At 36.7% G+C, this 25,293-nt stretch overlaps 1 protein-coding gene across 1 annotated transcript; it reads left to right on the forward strand.

Annotated features, from left to right (window-relative positions):
• The first annotated feature begins 668 nt into the window (after nt 1-668).
• LOC5511396 lies at nt 669-25,263 on the forward strand. Its single transcript, XM_048722385.1, has 15 exons — nt 669-826; nt 2,278-2,421; nt 4,368-4,579; nt 5,009-5,102; nt 5,979-6,068; nt 10,156-10,299; nt 12,247-12,458; nt 12,889-12,982; nt 13,861-13,950; nt 18,018-18,161; nt 20,109-20,320; nt 20,751-20,844; nt 21,723-21,812; nt 23,565-23,636; nt 24,040-25,263. The coding sequence occupies exons 1-15, from the start codon at nt 793-795 to the stop codon at nt 24,231-24,233; spliced, it is 1,920 nt and encodes a 639-aa protein (XP_048578342.1). The 5' UTR covers nt 669-792; the 3' UTR covers nt 24,234-25,263.
• The last annotated feature ends 30 nt before the right edge of the window (nt 25,264-25,293 follow it).

Here is a 25,293-nt window from a genome sequence, read left to right on the forward strand (position 1 = left end):
CAACTGACAAAAACGCGCATTTTCTAGAATAGCGCGCGCTATGGATAAAAAGTGGTCGATTTCGCACTTCGGACCAGGAATAAGCACTCAAAATTAAACGCGTATAAAAATGGTTATTTTAGGAGGAAAGTACAATCATTAAGCTTTAAATTGATATATAGTTTGTTGGCATTTGCTTTAATCCGACGCGAGCGCGAGCGATTTTGCCGGGACGACCGGGGTGATTACCGCTTGGGTCTACGTGAGATATAAAGATGACGGTAAAAGTTGTAATCACACAACGTTCTTCAGCAATAACTAAGAAGAAATGAAGACGGGAACCGGTTTAGCGAGCGCATATGTTTTCTCGTGTAATTTGGTTGACGTCTTGTTCTACGTCACAAATGACTGGACCCGGTCCTTTCAGTTCACGGCCTTTTTTCCGATAGTTGACCAAAATACCTCAGTATTACAGATTTGAGTTATTCACGTGAACGCGTGTTTTATAGGGTCCATACGAACCACATACCATTTGGAAGATGAAAATATAATAAAATTGACAAAGTCTATAAACTCTGAAAGGCTATATGGACTTTAAAAAGTCAAGAAAAACAACAATGCTCAATATTTCTCTTCCTTCCCCCTCCCTCGACCATCAACCGCTGAGCTCATCGTTCTGCGGTCGCAGAAATTACCCATGCAAACTTGCAAACTTTGTACCAATATTTTCATCTTGGCTCAGATCGATTTTGGCAAAACAATTTCTCGATATTGTGCCGAATTTTGTCATCAATCGGCCCTCCATGTACCAAAATGCGAGCGTATATAGCTCTCCTGGGCCTATTCTGTGAGTATGCTCTTTAAAATATTTGTTTTTCATTGTCTTGGCTTAGATATAGAACAGAGATTTCTTGCTGTTTCAAATCGGGTCGAATGGCGCATGAACTAGGAACCTAAATCATTTCTATAATAACTTAATAACTCTGAATCTTAAGGGTAAAACTCGCTCTAAAATGAAGGTTTAGAGATCTCTATTTTTATTTACTAGCTGACTATTATTCATACGTCATATCCTTGCTAAAGCTACTTTTTTCTTGAGAATATTCTGATGAATTCCAATCGAGAATTGAATGAACTTTCTGTAAACAAACTTTCCTACTTTGGATTTGTAAGTTGAGTTACAGTTAGATACTTTTGTTAGATAATAAATGTGTGCCGAATAATTTCGGATAAGCAAACATTTCTAATACAACACTAGTACAATTTTCTACATTAATTATTTATCTCTTTACCGTATGTCTTTGCTAATCAGTTACCCAAAATTATGATTACGTCATGCTTTCGAGATATAGAAATAACAATAATTACTTTGTTTTTAGCTACTTACAGAATGCTTTGTTTGTCTGTCTGCTAGTGATTCTAAAACAGATAAAATGCTTTTGCTAGATATGCTTATGTTTGTTAAACTTTCACAGGTTACCACATTCAGTTCAAATAAGTTATCAGGAGCATGTTTTGGAAATTTTGAGAAGATGAAATTTTCTATTGTTAGTGCCATTGTCAACAGTTTACTTCCTAAGGTTTGACAGAAAACTCAAATGACAAGAGACAAAAGGATCTTTTAGAGTCCACGCTATTTGACAGGCCATTCGCTCACTCCCATCCTCACAATTTTTTTTTCAATTTTTCGCGTTTCCATTAAAAAATCATTGGAGATTGTTAGGTGATCAACCATAAGGGAACTGGTGACAATGAGGCTGACAATGATAACAATATAATATTTCGAGATAATTCATGTGCCAACGGAACTGGAAATAATCCCCCTCTTATCTTACACATAACACAACATATAAACATAAATACAAGGCAAACCATCATTTTCGTTTTGATAAGTGATTATTTTATTTTCATAGTGCTTGTTTTAAAACACGGTAAATACCGTATTATCAAAGATAAGAAGAGAGCTTGGGATTCCTATGCTCTAGCTAGCTAACTAAACTCTGATTTTTATTTAGCAAGGAATTTATTTCTATTAATAATAAGTTCAACCTAATGACATTTATAACTTCTTGTCTACTTCCCTTGTCAAGATTGCCTTTCTTTTGTTCTCTCCTTCCTTCCATGCAACTCTGTATTCCTTTGAATTTTGTATCCTTTTAACATCCATCTCAAGAATGAAATGCTTTTAGCCCCTCATCTCTTATTCCCCTCCAGTAACCCCCATACCATACTTTACCCCGTCAGCTGTCAATGCAGGCTACCTTCACCCTAAAAGCACATTTGTTTTTCATTTTTCAGGCACCATAGGTGTGTCTTCTAGTACAACATCTCCACCCAACCCAGAATGCCCAAGTATGCATCGGTCTGCAAAGTCCTTGGAAAAGGCTCTGACATTATACACCAAGGAAAAGACAAAGTGCCAAGTCAACCAGCTATGTTCAGGTAGTGATCAATGAAAAGCAAAAATGAAAAAATAAAAATCAATGATCTTATTAATTATTAATATTGAATTTGGAAATGATTTGTTATTTAATTGGTTTGACTTGAAGACTATGACTTAGACTTATATGACAGTGTTTTTCTTTTCTAATATTTATTGTCATGTGACATCTCATGCAAAAACCAACCACAGAGTTTTCTGTTCTTTGCCTAAACTCACAGCTCATCACAGAACGCTTGTGGCTAGTAAACAAGCGCGTAATTTGGCTTTCTCCTTGTAATCCGCGTAATCCACAAATTTCTGCGTAATCCCGCGTAATTTAGCTAAGTTTTGAAAGACAAAACATTTAAGTGCACAGCTGATGTGTTCTTTTAGGGTTCTTACCTCTATTTCTCATAAAAAAAGACAGACATTCTTCGTAAGAGTGTGATATTTTGAACTGAATTTCACAAATTAAATGACTAGGCGTTCTTTGCTAAACCTAGGACTAAGGCCTAGGACTAATAATAAAATACCTTTTATAATTGGCTGGTGGCTATTTTGAGTTTTTTTCCGCATAATTCCAGAAGCCCTGAGTAAAGCAAGGCCCAAGCTGTTATCAAACTCTCACTGTCGATCATACTCTCCCAACTGGTATCCTACAGAAAAAATACAAAATACTTAGTCTAATATTCTATAAAATTTTACAGATAAATTTTGTGTAAGTTAAGAAGGGATTCATAATGTATTGGGGAAATAAAAACAACCATTGTTACTTGAAAATGTACTGGTTATCTTGTTCAAAAGCAAAAGAATATGATGTCCATATATCATTCCCATTTTCTAGATGGACAGGAGCAAAAAATGGCAAAGTTCATATTGTCGTGTTAGCTTACATTTGTTTGATTTTTTGCATAGAATGTTCCTTGTTTAATAAAACAAAATAAGCTTTAGTACTTTTTGGTAGATAATCCGTTTTTGAGATATTGCAAATTTTAAAAGTCTTGATTTTCCTGAAGTTGCTCAATTTGGGTGAAAATGCCACTTTTTTCAGGATCTATGGCAACTTTGGTCAATCATATATCAAGAACGGATCATCTACAAAAAATACTAAAACTTATTTTGTTTTATATTATGCAAGGAGCCTCTAGGCAAAATATAAAACAAAAAGTAAGCTAAAACAACCTTACAATTTTAATGTTGCCATTTTTTGCTCCTGTTCTCTAGATGTGGCAAATTGCACATAGCAAATTCACCATTCAATCCTTTGCAAGCACTTGGCCATCCAACCAAAGAAAGCACAGTTTATCTGAAAACTATTCTGGTATTTATTTCTATGCCAGAAGAGGCTTGTTCAAATTAATAGTCTAATGTCTAATGCATTTCACTGCTTTGAAAATTGAAAGAATCAGCTGTTTAGCCGTTTGTTACATTCCTTACTCACGTTTTCACAACGGAAGGCTTGTGCCAATTTTGTAGCAGCTCACGGCTCGTAAACGGAATGCACGCACCCGCATCACAGGTTATCTTGCGGAACAGAACAGCTGGTCGGTTTTCGCATGAGTAGTCACATATACTTGTTACATATACTCATTGAGGAGATGGATTTTAATTCTAAGTGATAGAAACACAGATTTGACCTACATCAATTTTGACCCCTTTGTTTTTTTATAAGACACCTTTCAGACATGCCTCTCTCTGCCCTGATAAATTTAAAAGATTCTGTCATTTATAGCTATCAAAAGAGAACTGGAAAGGTTTGACTGGAAGTCTGATTCACATTGTTTGGGTCAGGCTGGAGGCCACCCTCAGGGACAGCTGCTTTTCTAGAATACCCAAACGGATAGTTTGTGCACCCAATTTTATACCCTAAGTGTAGGACAAGCATATGTCCCTTTTTTTTTTTTTTCAAAAGCCCACCCTGTAGTTTGTATCACCCGTACCTGATATATTGACTTTAATTTTCTAGGGCTTATGTGTAATGGAACACATCATGGTAATGATTTCTTCATGCGATTTGAGCTGAAGCAGTGTGGTAAACCCTCGGTACACCTGGACCTTAAATACCCTGCCAAGGGCATCGACGTGCACAGAGATCTGAGTGATGGAGCTGTCAAACTTAACCAGCTCATGGAGCTGCGTCTGACCTTGAAGCGAGATAAAAACCTTCTACGTGTCAAGGTTAGAATTACATATTGTCCTGTAATTATATGCTCCTGCTCAATGGCGAGTCACAGGAAGCATCCATCTCCATCGGCTAATTCAAACAAGTAACCAAGATATTTTCAATCAAATATTGCAAATAACATAACAGACTTCACTTTTGAACTGTAGTTTCCTTGTGAGTAATCTGCTGTATTTTCAATGATAAACAATAACAAAGGAGTGAGTGTTCGACATTTTTAAGCTCTCATAAGCCACCAGCTTCAATTATGAAATCAATTTCAATCTCCTGTTAAGCGTACAATGAAGGGATGTAGATAGTGGCATTCTAGACTTGCTTGCTAAGTTATGGAGAAAATCTCCACCCAGAAACAAGGCCCCTTATTAGTAAGGTCTTCTAATTTCCTTTTCAAAATGTGTTCGGGTTAACTTCTTTTAATTCCACAGGCTGGTGTCTACTCCTGCATTCTCAGAACTTGCACACAAGTTATTCCTTTAATGCCAAATCAGATAGTTTGTGTTGATATGTCTAAATGTAAAGGTGAGGATTCAATGCTCGTCAAAATCTGGGGCAAAGAGGATGTGATACACCATCTTTCCTACTGCCAGGGTTTTAGCATTCCAGCACTAGTCACCTACAACATTTACCATAAATGACCTACTAATAAGGGCCCATTTATTCATTTTTATTTAATATTATTAAATTTCGACTGTTCGAAGGGGGGGCGTTCAATAGATAGGAGGCATTTATTAGAGAGGGGTGTTCTTTAAAGACTATGAAATTATAACAAACCCAAGTGCAGTGGGGCTCTCAGTTAGGATCACGTTAAATTAAAGCCTGCGTAGCAAGCATTTCTTGACATTAAGCAAGTCTCATGCAGTAGAAGCAAAACTCAGATAAATAAATTTGATTTATATTACCAAATTTCCTATGTCTGTTTTTAAGCTTTGAGGGAGGGTAGGGGGGGGCGTTTAATGAAGAGGGACGTTTATTAGAGAGGGGTGTTCATTACAAACTTGATAGCTTAGGGGGGCATTTATAAGATAGGAGGCATTCTTTAGATAGGGGGCGTTCATTAGATCATTTATGGTATGTCTTCTGATTTAATTTCTGAAGTATTTAACCTTCAGGGATTTTGAAAGCATCTCCCTTGTTTTGATGCTCTTCTATCCAAGTACTGCTTCACTTTCCGTAGGGTGTAACTCTTACTCAAATTTAGTTGCAAAGAAAGATTTTTGTGATTTAGTGTTTCTGGTCAATATTTTGCATCTAACACAAAATTACAAATTTTAGTAACTATTATCCGTTTTGCAAAATTTCTGAATTAGTTCTGAGCACTGTTGCCAGGAGGTAGCACAGAGTGCTATGTGTTTCAGTGTCTAACTTTTTTTGTGTGTTTTTGTATGCATTTAACAGGATACAACACGTCTTCAGACTTTCCATGTAACCCATCTATTCCACCCACCTTTCCTTCTACCTTCCCTTCTTCCCCAATATCACGAAAAGGTACAAGTATGTCATCTATAGTTTAATTAAAAATGTTTCAGTTTTTCTGTATATTGAATGTCAGATCCATGTCATTAAAATTGCATATGATTAAATCTAAGCTAAATCATCTAACCATAAGAAACTAAAACACTGCATATTTTACTTTGATGATAATAAATAAAAAACATTGTGCCAAAATACTTTTAAGGGGGGGGGGGGGTGGGGTGCTTATTCAATATTAGGTGCCTGAGGAGTGGCTAGCTAATTAGAAAGGGAGGTGCTTGTTGGAAGTTGGGTGCTTTTAAGCACCCTTAAAAGGGCCTATGGTATTATCTTTTGAGTCCGTTGCTATGGAAATTTGTTTGTTTTATAAAAGCTTCTGTCTTTTGTCAAATCTCTTGGAACTTTCAACAAAAGTGTTTTAGACATAAATGACACAAGTGATGACGTCATCTGACCCCTCCCATGACCACTTGACCCAGAACAGAAAAACAGAAAAGGGAATTGAATTTGATCGGAGAAGGATGTTGGAGAAGCTACTGTTCAAATCTAACATAATATTTTTGCAGAAATATTTTAACATTACTATTTTCTAAAAGTTCACGCATCGGATTTGCGAAATTTTGATACTGCAAGAAATGGCGAATTTTTATGTTCTTCAAAAACCACATATTTGGTAATAACTTTTTCATTTCTTCAAAAATCAAAAATCCCATGCGCTAAGTTGTTAGGAATGGTAATATCAATTGTTTGATTGAAAAAAATTCACAATTGTTGTAAAATGTTCAAATTGACTCGCAAAAACATATATAAATTGCATTTCTTTTCTACAAAATGTCGAAAGTTTATTTCAGTCTCTTGGAAAAAAGAAAAAGGAAAATTAGAGCTGGAGTTTCGAAGAAAATAAAAATAAAAAAAAAGACTCGGCCAGGGATTGAACCCGGAACGCTTGCTTACGAGTCAAACGCGCTAACCACTGGGCCACGGAACCAAGTTGGCATGCGCGCGTCGATTTTAGTCTATTTAACCAAATGTAGCTCTTTTCTCTTTCGTAGCAACGGAGTTTCGTAGCAACGAGATAGTACCATAGGCCCTTAAACAAGCATTTACAGAATAACATTATATTGCATTGGTGCTGTTAGAGAGGGGGGGATCAGTTTCTATTTCTGATCACCCCATGAGCAATTTCCTGCTGTCACCTATAAATTGTGCAGTTATTCAGGCCCGTACTCAGGTTTTTTCTTGAGTGGGGGGTAAAATCCGAAAAAGTGGACCTAATATTTCCAGGGGGGGGGGGGAATGAGCTCTCTGATAAAAATCTGACCACCCACGAAAGAACCTTTGCAGTATCTTCACGGGATGTTTATTGTCGGGTTTGGCTATATACCAGAGTGATCTAGCTTATGCTTTATAGTTTTGTCTACAAATAACACGTCCATTGGGAACGGAAAGTGGACCTTCCGCGATTGTGTGTGTGTGGGGGAGGGGGGGGGGGGGGGAAACGCAGCATCGTTTGTTTTCGCTGAGTTGGGGAGGGGGAGGAAAAAAACTGTGGCTGACTTTCTCGAATGGTCTTTAAAGTTCTTAAAACCTTTCACTTATATCAATCTAGCCAAAACAAAGCATAGATAGACTTTCAAATTCTGAAAAGGGAATTGAATTTGATTGAAATTTGAATTTTCTACAGATCTTTGAAAATTTTCCGGGCCGCGCGAAAGGAGATTGAATCGCGAGTGAATAATTCCAAGTTTTGGCGGGAAAATCTGAAACAACGTATTTTCCTTAAATCCGTTAAAATTCAGAGACGGCAATACCACAAAATATTGGCGAAGTGTTTTCTATTGCAATGCTACCCACAATGAAGCGAAGAATAGTTTAAAGTCGAGAATTGTATGCGAAAAAAGAAAATATCGTTTTGTTGTAGGTTTCAAAAACAGCGCGCGCTCGTGAGAATGTCGTCATTCTTGATTGCGAATGCAGCGCGCGCGCATTAAAAAATATCTGCTAAAAATTTTGCAATACACCAAAAACTGGAAATCGACTCTGCCAAATTTTCGTCTTTAATGAGACTTCTTCAGGGCAGACTGAAGAAGGTGAATCGTTACAAGCTTATTTACATCAGAATAGTGGCGCGAGACGCAAAAACATTACAACTGACAAAAACGCGCATTTTCTAGAATAGCGCGCGCTATGGATAAAAAGAATTTACACATCTCTACTGGGTTCCTATTACAAAAAAAGTCATCACTATTATGACCAAAATACCTCAATATTACAGATTTGAGTTATTCACGCGAACGCGTGTTTTATAGGGTCCATACGAACCACATACCATTTGGAAGATGAAAATATAATAAAATTGACAAAGTCTATAAAGTCTGAAAGGTTATATGGACTTTAAAAAGTCAAGAAAAACAACAATGCTCAATATTTCTCTTCCTTCCCCCTCCCTTGACCATCAACCGCTGAGCTCATCGTTCTGCGGTCGCAGAAATTACCCATGCAAACTTGCAAACTTTGTACCAATATTTTCATCTTGGCTCAGATCGATTTTGGCAAAACAATTTCTCGATATTGTGCCGAATTTTGTCATCAATCGGCCCTCCATGTACCAAAATGCGAGCGTATATAGCTCTCCTGGGCCTATTCTGTGAGTATGCTCTTTAAAATATTTGTTTTTCATTGTCTTGGCTTAGATATAGAACAGAGATTTCTTGCTGTTTCAAATCGGGTCGAATGGCGCATGAACTAGGAACCTAAATCATTTCTATAATAACTTAATAACTCTGAATCTTAAGGGTAAAACTCGCTCTAAAATGAAGGTTTAGAGATCTCTATTTTTATTTACTAGCTGACTATTATTCATACGTCATATCCTTGCTAAAGCTACTTTTTTCTTGAGAATATTCTGATGAATTCCAATCGAGAATTGAATGAACTTTCTGTAAACAAACTTTCCTACTTTGGATTTGTAAGTTGAGTTACAGTTAGATACTTTTGTTAGATAATAAATGTGTGCCGAATAATTTCGGATAAGCAAACATTTCTAATACAACACTAGTACAATTTTCTACATTAATTATTTATCTCAAAAGTTACCGTATGTCTTTGCTAATCAGTTACCCAAAATTATGATTACGTCATGCTTTCGAGATATAGAAATAACAATAATTACTTTGTTTTTAGCTACTTACAGAATGCTTTGTTTGTCTGTCTGCTAGTGATTCTAAAACAGATAAAATGCTTTTGCTAGATATGCTTATGTTTGTTAAACTTTCACAGGTTACCACATTCAGTTCAAATAAGTTATCAGGAGCATGTTTTGGAAATTTTGAGAAGATGAAATTTTCTATTGTTAGTGCCATTGTCAACAGTTTACTTCCTAAGGTTTGACAGAAAACTCAAATGACAAGAGACAAAAGGATCTTTTAGAGTCCACGCTATTTGACAGGCCATTCGCTCACTCCCATCCTCACAATTTTTTTTGCAATTTTTCGCATTTCCATTAAAAAATCATTGGAGATTGTTAGGTGATCAACCAGAAGGGAACTGGTGACAATGAAGCTGACAATGATAACAATATAATATTTCGAGATGATTCATGTGCCAACAGAACTGGAAATTATCCCCCTCTTATCTTACACATAACACAACATATAAACATAAATACAAGGCAAACCATCATTTTCGTTTTGATAAGTGATTATTTTATTTTCATAGTGCTTGTTTTAAAACACGGTAAATACCGTGTTATCAAAGATAAGAAGAGAGCTTGGGATTCCTATGCCCTAGCTAGCTAACTAAACTCTGATTTTTATTTAGCAAGGAATTTATTTCTATTAATAATAAGTTCAACCTAATGACATTTATAACTTCTTGTCTACTTCCCTTGTCAAGATTGCCTTTATTTTGTTCTCTCCTTCCTTCCATGCAACTCTGTATTCCTTTGAATTTTGTATCCTTTTAACATTCATCTCAAGAATGAAATGCTTTTAGCCCCTCATCTCTTATTCCCCTCCAGTAACCCCCATACCATACTTTACCCCGTCAGCTGTCAAGGCAGGCTACCTTCACCCTAAAAGCACATTTGTTTTTCATTTTTCAGGCACCATAGGTGTGTCTTCTAGTACAACATCTCCACCCAACCCAGAATGCCCAAGTATGCATCGGTCTGCAAAGTCCTTGGAAAAGGCTCTGACATTATACACCAAGGAAAAGACAAAGTGCCAAGTCAACCAGCTATGTTCAGGTAGTGATCACTGAAAAGCAAAAATAAAAAAAATAAAAATCAATGATCTTATTAATTATTAATATTGAATTTGGAAATGATTTGTTATTTAATTGGTTTGACTTGAAGACTATGACTTAGACTTATATGACAGTGTTTTTCTTTTCTAATATTTATTGTCATGTGACATCTCATGCAAAAACCAACCACAGAGTTTTCTGTTCTTTGGCTAAACTCACAGCTCATCACAGAATGCTTGTGGCTAGTAAACAAGCGCGTAATTTGGCTTTCTCTTTGTAATCCGCGTAATCCACAAATTTCTGCGTAATCCCGCGTAATTTAGCTAAGTTCTGAAAGACAAAACATTTAAGTGCACAGCTGATGTGTTCTTTTAGGGTTCTTACCTCTATTTCTCATAAAAAAAGACAGACATTCTTCGTAAGAGTGTGATATTTTGAACTGAATTTCACAAATTAAATGACTAGGCGTTCTTTGCTAAACCTAGGATTAAGGCCTAGGACTAATAATAAAATACCTTTTATAATTGGCTGGTGGCTATTTTGAGTTTTTTTCCGCATAATTCCAGAAGCCCTGAGTAAAGCAAGGCCCAAGCTGTTATCAAACTCTCACTGTCGATCATACTCTCCCAACTGGTATCCTACAGAAAAAATACAAAATACTTAGTCTAATATTCTATAAAATTTTACAGATAAATTTTGTGTAAGTTAAGAAGGGATTCATAATGTATTGGGGAAATAAAAACAACCATTGTTACTTGAAAATGTACTGGTTATCTTGTTCAAAAGCAAAAGAATATGATGTCCATATATCATTCCCATTTTCTAGATGGACAGGAGCAAAAAATGGCAAAGTTCATATTGTCATGTTAGCTTATATTTGTTTGATTTTTTGCATAGAATGTTCCTTGTTTAATAAAACAAAATAAGCTTTAGTACTTTTTGGTAGATAATCCGTTTTTGAGATATTGCAAATTTTAAAACTCTTGATTTTCCTGAAGTTGCTCAATTTGGGTGAAAATGCCACTTTTTCCACGATCTATGACAACTTTGGTCAATCATATATCAAGAACGGATCATCTACAAAAAATACCAAAACTTATTACAAAAAATATTATGCAAGGAGCCTCTAGGCAAAATATAAAACAAAAAGTAAGCTAAAACAACCTTACAATTTTAATTTTGCCATTTTTTGCTCCTGTTCTCTAGATATGGCAAATTGCACATAGCAAATTCACCATTCAATCCTTTGCAAGCACTTGGCCACCCAACCAAAGAAAGCACAGTTTATCTGAAAACTATTCTGGTATTTATTTCTATGCCAGAAGAGGCTTGTTCAAATTAATAGTCTAATGTCTAATGCATTTCACTGCTTTGAAAATTGAAAGAATCAGCTGTTTAGCCGTTTGTTACATTCCTTACTCACGTTTTCACAACGGAAGGCTTGCGCCAATTTTGTAGCAGCTCACGGCTCGTAAACGGAATGCACGCACCCGCATCACAGGTTATCTTGCGGAACAGAACAGCTCTAAGGTCGGTTTTCGCATGAGTAGTCACATATACTCGTTACATATGCTCATTGAGGAGATGGATTTTAATTCTAAGTGATAGAAACACAGATTTGACCTACATCAATTTTGACCCCTTTGTTTTTTTATAAGACACCTTTCAGACATGCCTCTCTCTGCCCTGATAAATTTAAAAGATTCTGTCATTTATAGCTATCAAAAGAGAACTGGAAAGGTTTGACTGGAAGTCTGATTCACATTGTTTGGGTCAGGCTGGAGGCCACCCTCAGGGACAGCTGCTTTTCTAGAATACCCAAACGGATAGTTTGTGCACCCAATTTTATACCCTAAGTGTAGGACAAGCATATGTGCCTTTTTTTTTTCAAAAGCCCACCCTGTAGTTTGTATCACCAGTACCTGATATATTGACTTTAATTTTCTAGGGCTTATGTGTAATGGAACACATCATGGTAATGATTTCTTCATGCGATTTGAGCTGAAGCAGTGTGGTAAACCCTCGGTACACCTGGACCTTAAATACCCTGCCAAGGGCATTGGCGTGCACAGAGATCTGAGTGATGGAGCTGTCAAACTTAACCAGCTCATGGAGCTGCGTCTGACCTTGAAGCGAGATAAAAACCTTCTACAAGTCGAGGTTAGAATTACATATTGTCCTGTAATTATATGCTCCTGCTCAATGGCGAGTCACACGAAGCATCCATCTCCATCGGCTAATTCAAACAAGTAACCAAGATATTTTCAATCAAATATTGCAAATAACATAACAGACTTCACTTGGGAACTGTAGTTTCCTTGTGAGTAATCTGCTGTATTTTCAATGATAAACAATAACAAAGGAGTGGGTGTTCGACATTTTTTAAGCTCTCATAAGCCACCAGCTTCAATTATGAAATCAATTTCAATCTCCTGTTAAGCGTACAATGAAGGGATGTAGATAGTGGCATTCTAGACTTGCTTGCTAAGTTATGGAGAAAATGTCCACCCAGAAACAAGGCCCCTTATTAGTAAGGTCTTCTAATTTCCTTTTCAAAATGTGTTCGGGTTAACTTCTTTTAATTCCACAGGCTGGTGTCTACTCTTGCTTTCTCGGAACGTGCACAAAAGTTATTCCTTTAATGCCAAAGCAGATAGTATGTGTTGATATGTCTAAATGTAAAGGTGAGGATTCAATGCTTGTGAAAATCTGGGGCAAAGAGCATGTGATACACCATCTTTCCTACTGCCAGGGTCACCTACAACACCTACAACACCTACAACATTTACCATAAATGATCTACTAATAAGGGCCCATTTATTTGTTTTTATTTAATATTATTAAATTTCGATTGTCCAAAGGGGGGCGTTTAATAGATAAGAGGCATTTATTAGAGAGGGGCGTTCTTTACAGACTATGAAAATATAACAAACCCAAGTGCAGTAGGGCTCTAGTCTCAGTTAGGATCACGTTAAATTAAAGCCTGCGTAGCAAGCATTTCTTGACATTAAGCAAGTCTCATGCAGTAGAAGGAAAACTCAGATTAATAAATTTGATTTATATTACCAAAATTCCTATGTCTGTTTTTAAGCTTTGAGGGAGGGTAGGGGGGGGCATTTAATGAAGAGGGACGTTTATTAGAGAGGGGTGTTCATTACAAACTTGATAGCTTATGGGGGCATTTATAAGATAGGAGACATTCTTTAGATAGGGGGCGTTCATTAGATCATTTATGGTATGTCTTCTGATTTAATTTCTGAAGTATTTAACCTTCAGGGATTTTGAAAGCATCTCCCTTGTTTTGATGCTCTTCTATCCAAGTACTGCTTCACTTTCCGTAGGGTGTAACTCTTACTCAAATTTAGTTGCAAAGAAAGATTTTTGTGATTTAGTGTTTCTGGTCAATATTTTGCATCTAACACAAAATTACAAATTTTAGTAACTATTATCCGTTTTGCAAAATTTCTGAATTAGTTCTGAGCACTGTTGCCAGGAGGTAGCACAGAGTGCTATGTGTTTCAGTGTCTAACTTTTTTTGTGTGTTTTTGTATGCATTTAACAGGATACAACACGTCTTCAGACTTCCCATGTAACCCATCTATTCCACCCACCTTTCCTTCTACCTTCCCTTCTTCCCCAATATCACGAAAAGGTACAAGTATGTCGTCTATAGTTTAATTAAAAATGTTTCAGTTTTTCTGTATATTGAATGTCAGATCCATGTCATTAAAATTGCATATGATTAAATCTAAGCTAAATCATCTAAAAAAAAGAAACTAAAACACTGCATATTTTACTTCGATGATACTAAATAAAAAACATTGTGCCAAAATACTTTTTAGGGGGGTGGGGTGCTTATTCAATATTAGGTGCCTGAGGAGTGGCTAGCTAATTAGAAAGGGAGGTGCTTGTTGGAAGTTGGGTGCTTAAGGGCCTATGGTATTATCTTTTGAGTCCGTTGCTAGGGAAATTTGTTTGTTTTATAAAAGCTTCTGTCTTTTGTCAAATCTCTTGGAACTTTCAACAAAAGTGTTTTAGACATAAATGACACAAGTGATGACGTCATCTGACCCCTCCCATGGCCACTTGACCCAGAACAGAAAAACGTTTCTGAAAAGGGAATTGAATTTGATCGGAGAAGGATGTTGGAGAAGCTACTGTTCAAATCTAACATAATATTTTTGCAGAAATATTTTAACATTACTATTTTCTAAAAGTTCACGCATCGGATTTGCGAAATTTTGATACCGCAAGAAATGGTGAATTTTTATGTTCTTCGAAAACCACATATTTGGTAATAACTTTTTCATTTCTTCAAAAATCAAAAATCCCATGCGCTAAGTTGTTAGGAATGGTAATATCAATTGTTTGATTGAAAAAAATTCACAATTGTTGTTAAATGTTCAAATTGACTCGCAAAAACATAAATTGCATTTCTTTTCTACAAAATGTCGAAAGTTTATTTCAGTCTCTTGGAAAAAAGAAAAAGGAAAATTAGAGCTGGAGTTTCGAAGAAAATAAAAATAAAAAAAAAGACTCGGCCAGGGATTGAACCCGGAAAGCTTGCTTACGAGTCAAACACGCTAACCACTGGGCCACGGAACCAAGTTGGCATGCGCGCGTCGATTTTAGTCTATTTAACTAAATGTAGCTCTTTTCCCTTTCGTAGCAACGGAGTTTCGTAGCAACGAGATAGTACCATAGGCCCTTAAACAAGCATTTACAGAATAACATTATATTGCATTGGTGCTGTTAGAGAGGGGGGGATCAGTTTCTATTTCTGATCACCCCATGAGCAATTTCCTGCTGTCACCTATAAATTGTGCAGTTATTCAGGCCCGTACTCAGGTTTTTTCTTGAGTGGGGGGTAAAATCCGAAAAAGTGGACCTAATATTTCCAGGGGGGGGGGGGAATGAGCTCTCTGATAAAAATCTGACCACCCACGAAAGAACCTTTGCAGTATCTTCACGGGATGTTTATTGTCGGGTTTGGCTATATACCAGAGTGATCTAGCTTATGCTTTATAGTTTTGTCTACAAATAACACGTCCATTGGGAACGGAAAGTGGACCTTCCGCGATTGTGTGTGTGTGGGGGAGGGGGGGGGGGGGGGAAACGCAGCATCGTTTGTTTTCGCTGAGTTGGGGAGGGGGAGGAAAAAAACTGTGGCTGACTTTCTCGAATGGTCTTTAAAGTTCTTAAAACCTTTCACTTATATCAATCTAGCCAAAACAAAGCATAGATAGACTTTCAAATTCTGAAAAGGGAATTGAATTTGATTGAAATTTGAATTTTCTACAGATCTTTGAAAATTTTCCGGGCCGCGCGAAAGGAGATTGAATCGCGAGTGAATAATTCCAAGTTTTGGCGGGAAAATCTGAAACAACGTATTTTCCTTAAATCCGTTAAAATTCAGAGACGGCAATACCACAAAATATTGGCGAAGTGTTTTCTATTGCAATGCTACCCACAATGAAGCGAAGAATAGTTTAAAGTCGAGAATTGTATGCGAAAAAAGAAAATATCGTTTTGTTGTAGGTTTCAAAAACAGCGCGCGCTCGTGAGAATGTCGTCATTCTTGATTGCGAATGCAGCGCGCGCGCATTAAAAAATATCTGCTAAAAATTTTGCAATACACCAAAAACTGGAAATCGACTCTGCCAAATTTTCGTCTTTAATGAGACTTCTTCAGGGCAGACTGAAGAAGGTGAATCGTTACAAGCTTATTTACATCAGAATAGTGGCGCGAGACGCAAAAACATTACAACTGACAAAAACGCGCATTTTCTAGAATAGCGCGCGCTATGGATAAAAAGAATTTACACATCTCTACTGGGTTCCTATTACAAAAAAAGTCATCACTATTATGACCAAAATACCTCAATATTACAGATTTGAGTTATTCACGCGAACGCGTGTTTTATAGGGTCCATACGAACCACATACCATTTGGAAGATGAAAATATAATAAAATTGACAAAGTCTATAAAGTCTGAAAGGTTATATGGACTTTAAAAAGTCAAGAAAAACAACAATGCTCAATATTTCTCTTCCTTCCCCCTCCCTTGACCATCAACCGCTGAGCTCATCGTTCTGCGGTCGCAGAAATTACCCATGCAAACTTGCAAACTTTGTACCAATATTTTCATCTTGGCTCAGATCGATTTTGGCAAAACAATTTCTCGATATTGTGCCGAATTTTGTCATCAATCGGCCCTCCATGTACCAAAATGCGAGCGTATATAGCTCTCCTGGGCCTATTCTGTGAGTATGCTCTTTAAAATATTTGTTTTTCATTGTCTTGGCTTAGATATAGAACAGAGATTTCTTGCTGTTTCAAATCGGGTCGAATGGCGCATGAACTAGGAACCTAAATCATTTCTATAATAACTTAATAACTCTGAATCTTAAGGGTAAAACTCGCTCTAAAATGAAGGTTTAGAGATCTCTATTTTTATTTACTAGCTGACTATTATTCATACGTCATATCCTTGCTAAAGCTACTTTTTTCTTGAGAATATTCTGATGAATTCCAATCGAGAATTGAATGAACTTTCTGTAAACAAACTTTCCTACTTTGGATTTGTAAGTTGAGTTACAGTTAGATACTTTTGTTAGATAATAAATGTGTGCCGAATAATTTCGGATAAGCAAACATTTCTAATACAACACTAGTACAATTTTCTACATTAATTATTTATCTCAAAAGTTACCGTATGTCTTTGCTAATCAGTTACCCAAAATTATGATTACGTCATGCTTTCGAGATATAGAAATAACAATAATTACTTTGTTTTTAGCTACTTACAGAATGCTTTGTTTGTCTGTCTGCTAGTGATTCTAAAACAGATAAAATGCTTTTGCTAGATATGCTTATGTTTGTTAAACTTTCACAGGTTACCACATTCAGTTCAAATAAGTTATCAGGAGCATGTTTTGGAAATTTTGAGAAGATGAAATTTTCTATTGTTAGTGCCATTGTCAACAGTTTACTTCCTAAGGTTTGACAGAAAACTCAAATGACAAGAGACAAAAGGATCTTTTAGAGTCCACGCTATTTGACAGGCCATTCGCTCACTCCCATCCTCACAATTTTTTTTGCAATTTTTCGCATTTCCATTAAAAAATCATTGGAGATTGTTAGGTGATCAACCAGAAGGGAACTGGTGACAATGAAGCTGACAATGATAACAATATAATATTTCGAGATGATTCATGTGCCAACAGAACTGGAAATTATCCCCCTCTTATCTTACACATAACACAACATATAAACATAAATACAAGGCAAACCATCATTTTCGTTTTGATAAGTGATTATTTTATTTTCATAGTGCTTGTTTTAAAACACGGTAAATACCGTGTTATCAAAGATAAGAAGAGAGCTTGGGATTCCTATGCCCTAGCTAGCTAACTAAACTCTGATTTTTATTTAGCAAGGAATTTATTTCTATTAATAATAAGTTCAACCTAATGACATTTATAACTTCTTGTCTACTTCCCTTGTCAAGATTGCCTTTATTTTGTTCTCTCCTTCCTTCCATGCAACTCTGTATTCCTTTGAATTTTGTATCCTTTTAACATTCATCTCAAGAATGAAATGCTTTTAGCCCCTCATCTCTTATTCCCCTCCAGTAACCCCCATACCATACTTTACCCCGTCAGCTGTCAAGGCAGGCTACCTTCACCCTAAAAGCACATTTGTTTTTCATTTTTCAGGCACCATAGGTGTGTCTTCTAGTACAACATCTCCACCCAACCCAGAATGCCCAAGTATGCATCGGTCTGCAAAGTCCTTGGAAAAGGCTCTGACATTATACACCAAGGAAAAGACAAAGTGCCAAGTCAACCAGCTATGTTCAGGTAGTGATCACTGAAAAGCAAAAATAAAAAAAATAAAAATCAATGATCTTATTAATTATTAATATTGAATTTGGAAATGATTTGTTATTTAATTGGTTTGACTTGAAGACTATGACTTAGACTTATATGACAGTGTTTTTCTTTTCTAATATTTATTGTCATGTGACATCTCATGCAAAAACCAACCACAGAGTTTTCTGTTCTTTGGCTAAACTCACAGCTCATCACAGAATGCTTGTGGCTAGTAAACAAGCGCGTAATTTGGCTTTCTCTTTGTAATCCGCGTAATCCACAAATTTCTGCGTAATCCCGCGTAATTTAGCTAAGTTCTGAAAGACAAAACATTTAAGTGCACAGCTGATGTGTTCTTTTAGGGTTCTTACCTCTATTTCTCATAAAAAAAGACAGACATTCTTCGTAAGAGTGTGATATTTTGAACTGAATTTCACAAATTAAATGACTAGGCGTTCTTTGCTAAACCTAGGATTAAGGCCTAGGACTAATAATAAAATACCTTTTATAATTGGCTGGTGGCTATTTTGAGTTTTTTTCCGCATAATTCCAGAAGCCCTGAGTAAAGCAAGGCCCAAGCTGTTATCAAACTCTCACTGTCGATCATACTCTCCCAACTGGTATCCTACAGAAAAAATACAAAATACTTAGTCTAATATTCTATAAAATTTTACAGATAAATTTTGTGTAAGTTAAGAAGGGATTCATAATGTATTGGGGAAATAAAAACAACCATTGTTACTTGAAAATGTACTGGTTATCTTGTTCAAAAGCAAAAGAATATGATGTCCATATATCATTCCCATTTTCTAGATGGACAGGAGCAAAAAATGGCAAAGTTCATATTGTCATGTTAGCTTATATTTGTTTGATTTTTTGCATAGAATGTTCCTTGTTTAATAAAACAAAATAAGCTTTAGTACTTTTTGGTAGATAATCCGTTTTTGAGATATTGCAAATTTTAAAACTCTTGATTTTCCTGAAGTTGCTCAATTTGGGTGAAAATGCCACTTTTTCCACGATCTATGACAACTTTGGTCAATCATATATCAAGAACGGATCATCTACAAAAAATACCAAAACTTATTACAAAAAATATTATGCAAGGAGCCTCTAGGCAAAATATAAAACAAAAAGTAAGCTAAAACAACCTTACAATTTTAATTTTGCCATTTTTTGCTCCTGTTCTCTAGATATGGCAAATTGCACATAGCAAATTCACCATTCAATCCTTTGCAAGCACTTGGCCACCCAACCAAAGAAAGCACAGTTTATCTGAAAACTATTCTGGTATTTATTTCTATGCCAGAAGAGGCTTGTTCAAATTAATAGTCTAATGTCTAATGCATTTCACTGCTTTGAAAATTGAAAGAATCAGCTGTTTAGCCGTTTGTTACATTCCTTACTCACGTTTTCACAACGGAAGGCTTGCGCCAATTTTGTAGCAGCTCACGGCTCGTAAACGGAATGCACGCACCCGCATCACAGGTTATCTTGCGGAACAGAACAGCTCTAAGGTCGGTTTTCGCATGAGTAGTCACATATACTCGTTACATATGCTCATTGAGGAGATGGATTTTAATTCTAAGTGATAGAAACACAGATTTGACCTACATCAATTTTGACCCCTTTGTTTTTTTATAAGACACCTTTCAGACATGCCTCTCTCTGCCCTGATAAATTTAAAAGATTCTGTCATTTATAGCTATCAAAAGAGAACTGGAAAGGTTTGACTGGAAGTCTGATTCACATTGTTTGGGTCAGGCTGGAGGCCACCCTCAGGGACAGCTGCTTTTCTAGAATACCCAAACGGATAGTTTGTGCACCCAATTTTATACCCTAAGTGTAGGACAAGCATATGTGCCTTTTTTTTTTCAAAAGCCCACCCTGTAGTTTGTATCACCAGTACCTGATATATTGACTTTAATTTTCTAGGGCTTATGTGTAATGGAACACATCATGGTAATGATTTCTTCATGCGATTTGAGCTGAAGCAGTGTGGTAAACCCTCGGTACACCTGGACCTTAAATACCCTGCCAAGGGCATTGGCGTGCACAGAGATCTGAGTGATGGAGCTGTCAAACTTAACCAGCTCATGGAGCTGCGTCTGACCTTGAAGCGAGATAAAAACCTTCTACAAGTCGAGGTTAGAATTACATATTGTCCTGTAATTATATGCTCCTGCTCAATGGCGAGTCACACGAAGCATCCATCTCCATCGGCTAATTCAAACAAGTAACCAAGATATTTTCAATCAAATATTGCAAATAACATAACAGACTTCACTTGGGAACTGTAGTTTCCTTGTGAGTAATCTGCTGTATTTTCAATGATAAACAATAACAAAGGAGTGGGTGTTCGACATTTTTTAAGCTCTCATAAGCCACCAGCTTCAATTATGAAATCAATTTCAATCTCCTGTTAAGCGTACAATGAAGGGATGTAGATAGTGGCATTCTAGACTTGCTTGCTAAGTTATGGAGAAAATGTCCACCCAGAAACAAGGCCCCTTATTAGTAAGGTCTTCTAATTTCCTTTTCAAAATGTGTTCGGGTTAACTTCTTTTAATTCCACAGGCTGGTGTCTACTCTTGCTTTCTCGGAACGTGCACAAAAGTTATTCCTTTAATGCCAAAGCAGATAGTATGTGTTGATATGTCTAAATGTAAAGGTGAGGATTCAATGCTTGTGAAAATCTGGGGCAAAGAGCATGTGATACACCATCTTTCCTACTGCCAGGGTCACCTACAACACCTACAACACCTACAACATTTACCATAAATGATCTACTAATAAGGGCCCATTTATTTGTTTTTATTTAATATTATTAAATTTCGATTGTCCAAAGGGGGGCGTTTAATAGATAAGAGGCATTTATTAGAGAGGGGCGTTCTTTACAGACTATGAAAATATAACAAACCCAAGTGCAGTAGGGCTCTAGTCTCAGTTAGGATCACGTTAAATTAAAGCCTGCGTAGCAAGCATTTCTTGACATTAAGCAAGTCTCATGCAGTAGAAGGAAAACTCAGATTAATAAATTTGATTTATATTACCAAAATTCCTATGTCTGTTTTTAAGCTTTGAGGGAGGGTAGGGGGGGGCATTTAATGAAGAGGGACGTTTATTAGAGAGGGGTGTTCATTACAAACTTGATAGCTTATGGGGGCATTTATAAGATAGGAGACATTCTTTAGATAGGGGGCGTTCATTAGATCATTTATGGTATGTCTTCTGATTTAATTTCTGAAGTATTTAACCTTCAGGGATTTTGAAAGCATCTCCCTTGTTTTGATGCTCTTCTATCCAAGTACTGCTTCACTTTCCGTAGGGTGTAACTCTTACTCAAATTTAGTTGCAAAGAAAGATTTTTGTGATTTAGTGTTTCTGGTCAATATTTTGCATCTAACACAAAATTACAAATTTTAGTAACTATTATCCGTTTTGCAAAATTTCTGAATTAGTTCTGAGCACTGTTGCCAGGAGGTAGCACAGAGTGCTATGTGTTTCAGTGTCTAACTTTTTTTGTGTGTTTTTGTATGCATTTAACAGGATACAACACGTCTTCAGACTTCCCATGTAACCCATCTATTCCACCCACCTTTCCTTCTACCTTCCCTTCTTCCCCAATATCACGAAAAGGTACAAGTATGTCGTCTATAGTTTAATTAAAAATGTTTCAGTTTTTCTGTATATTGAATGTCAGATCCATGTCATTAAAATTGCATATGATTAAATCTAAGCTAAATCATCTAAAAAAAAGAAACTAAAACACTGCATATTTTACTTCGATGATACTAAATAAAAAACATTGTGCCAAAATACTTTTTAGGGGGGTGGGGTGCTTATTCAATATTAGGTGCCTGAGGAGTGGCTAGCTAATTAGAAAGGGAGGTGCTTGTTGGAAGTTGGGTGCTTAAGGGCCTATGGTATTATCTTTTGAGTCCGTTGCTAGGGAAATTTGTTTGTTTTATAAAAGCTTCTGTCTTTTGTCAAATCTCTTGGAACTTTCAACAAAAGTGTTTTAGACATAAATGACACAAGTGATGACGTCATCTGACCCCTCCCATGGCCACTTGACCCAGAACAGAAAAACGTTTCTGAAAAGGGAATTGAATTTGATCGGAGAAGGATGTTGGAGAAGCTACTGTTCAAATCTAACATAATATTTTTGCAGAAATATTTTAACATTACTATTTTCTAAAAGTTCACGCATCGGATTTGCGAAATTTTGATACCGCAAGAAATGGTGAATTTTTATGTTCTTCGAAAACCACATATTTGGTAATAACTTTTTCATTTCTTCAAAAATCAAAAATCCCATGCGCTAAGTTGTTAGGAATGGTAATATCAATTGTTTGATTGAAAAAAATTCACAATTGTTGTTAAATGTTCAAATTGACTCGCAAAAACATAAATTGCATTTCTTTTCTACAAAATGTCGAAAGTTTATTTCAGTCTCTTGGAAAAAAGAAAAAGGAAAATTAGAGCTGGAGTTTCGAAGAAAATAAAAATAAAAAAAAAGACTCGGCCAGGGATTGAACCCGGAAAGCTTGCTTACGAGTCAAACACGCTAACCACTGGGCCACGGAACCAAGTTGGCATGCGCGCGTCGATTTTAGTCTATTTAACTAAATGTAGCTCTTTTCCCTTTCGTAGCAACGGAGTTTCGTAGCAACGAGATAGTACCATAGGCCCTTAAACAAGCATTTACAGAATAACATGATATTGCATTGGTGCTGTTAGAGAGGGGGGGATCAGTTTCTATTTCTGATCACCCCATGAGCAATTTCCTGCTGTACCTATAAATTGTGCAGTTATTCAGGCTCGTACTCAGGTTTTTTCTTGAGTGGGGGGTAAAATCCGAAAAAGTTGACCTAATATTTCCAGGGGGGGGGGGGGGGGAATGAGCTCTCTGATAAAAATCTGACCACCCACGAAAGAACAAAAAGGGATTTTTTTATGCCTTTGCAGTATCTTCACGGGATGTTTATTGTCGGGTTTGGCTATATACCAGAGTGATCTAGCTTATGCTTTATAGTTTTGTCTACAAATAACACGTCCATTGGGAACCGAAAGTGGACCTTCAGCGATTGTGTGTGTGTGTGTGTGGGGGGGGGGGGGGGGTGGGGGCGGCATTCACACCACCTGCAACCCCCCTGGGTATGGGCCTGTTCTTATAGAAGCCTTAATATATTTACACTTTAGAGTTGATTGAAAGGATAGGCTTTGAAGTTGGGGGCGGGTGCAGGAAATGCTTGCAACACATATATGCCAACTCTCTCAGATTCCTTGAAATATATATAAGCTTTGCAACAAGTCTTTTTGCTTACGTTCAACTCAACAAATATTAGCAAAAATTGGTTTTGAATCTGTTGATCTCTAATTTTGTAGGTCAAATGACAGGACCGACAGGATCGACCTCTACAACCCCATCTAATGGAGTGATCTATGCCCACAGGAAAGGTGACTATCTAATCTCTATCTGGGGTACATCTTCCTTCTCCTACCACTCATCATCTTTTGGTCTCAGCCATGATGGCCCTCACATGGCACTTCAACATCCTGCAGTTTGCCATTGCACTTGGCTGATTCCTGTGGGATCCAGGAGACCATAATTCCTTTGTATCAACTCTTTCTAGGGGCACCTTTTCTAGCCACTTTCACTTCTAAACTAAGGAAGTTCACTGAGAACGGATGCTCTCAAAAGAGCATCAGAGATAGTGCTCTGTTGCTGTTTCCCTTGCACTTGCTATATACACATGTTCTTACAATTAGCCTACAGCCAGAATGAAATCTCTATTGGAGGGGCTAGCTTTATTCAATATAAATGACCTGTTAAAAACTGATTACATTTTCTCATTACCAGACCCTGATGCACACCATATGTCTGTCGGAATGGCTGTGGGTATAGGTGTGGCCTGTCTATTCGGTATACTGATCATCATTGGCTCTGTTTTCTACTACAGACGCTTTCGGCGCTCGCGTCTCAGAGCTGCCTATTATAATGACATCTCTATGAATGATCCTCTTTATGAGGATTTTGGCCCTGAAATTGCATGAGGTGTGTACTAGAGAAAACATCTGTTACCCTCAAGCCTGTCAGGAAGCTCTTGACATACCACACAGTCATATAGACCAATAGCGGTAGATAGCTGGATAATGCACAGGCACTTAACCCTCATACCGGGACAACAATGTCTACCTAACCCTCATACTGGGCCCTGTAGGGAAGTCTACTATAGGCTAAAGGGGACGCCAATGTCCTGCAGGTGCCAAGCCTGGGGTACTTCTAGAGCTCTGCCCATCCCCCCACCCCCTCAGCCAAAAAAGTGGCATGTCCTTATTGAAAGATGGCCTAAGTTTAATCAAATTCCTTTTTTTTGTGTGTGATGTAGAAGTAGGAGCTCTTTTTAAACCTACCACCCAAAGTGATTGCTACTACTTCTTAATAATTTTTGCCATTCCCATTTGGAAATTGTGGTTTTCCTTGAGATATAGTCAAATACCATTGTTACTTTATGTTGGTAGTAAATAATGTGTTAAACCATGCAAAATCAAATTTTTAAATTACATGCACTAGTATTCCAATAATGATAATTCAATTATATTTTCATGCATGAAATATAAAGCAAGCCCCCAAAAATACTTGTTTTAGCCTGTAAGGATACACGGGGGTTGTTTGATAAATGGCAAATAATATTATTTTGTTATTGCCTTGCATAACGGTATGCCAAAAAGCATTTCTTTTATTGCTGCTGCTGCTGTTGTTGTTGCTAATGCTGTTGTTGTTGTTGTTGTTGTTGTTGTTGATGTTGTCAATGTTATCCTACCAAGATCAGTAATTGCCATGAAAAAAAAAACAGTCAAGAGGGTTAGTGTTTGCCAAATATAAGACTGTTGTTGCTTGCTAGCTTGATATTTGAAGGGGATATGGTAGTTAAGAATATATATTCTTTGCTTGAAAATGTTAGACGAGTATATAGAAGATTTTACGTTGTATTTATCACTGCAAACTGTAAATATTATGCAAGGAATTGCTTGTAGAATTGTCACATGAATAAAATAGCAATAAAAAGCAACTGGTAATACATGCTTTAGGGCTAATATTTTTGGAAATGAC

Source organism: Nematostella vectensis, chromosome 15 (assembly GCF_932526225.1).
Source record: "Nematostella vectensis chromosome 15, jaNemVect1.1, whole genome shotgun sequence".
In the NCBI taxonomy this organism is placed as follows: Eukaryota; Metazoa; Cnidaria; class Anthozoa; order Actiniaria; family Edwardsiidae; genus Nematostella; species Nematostella vectensis.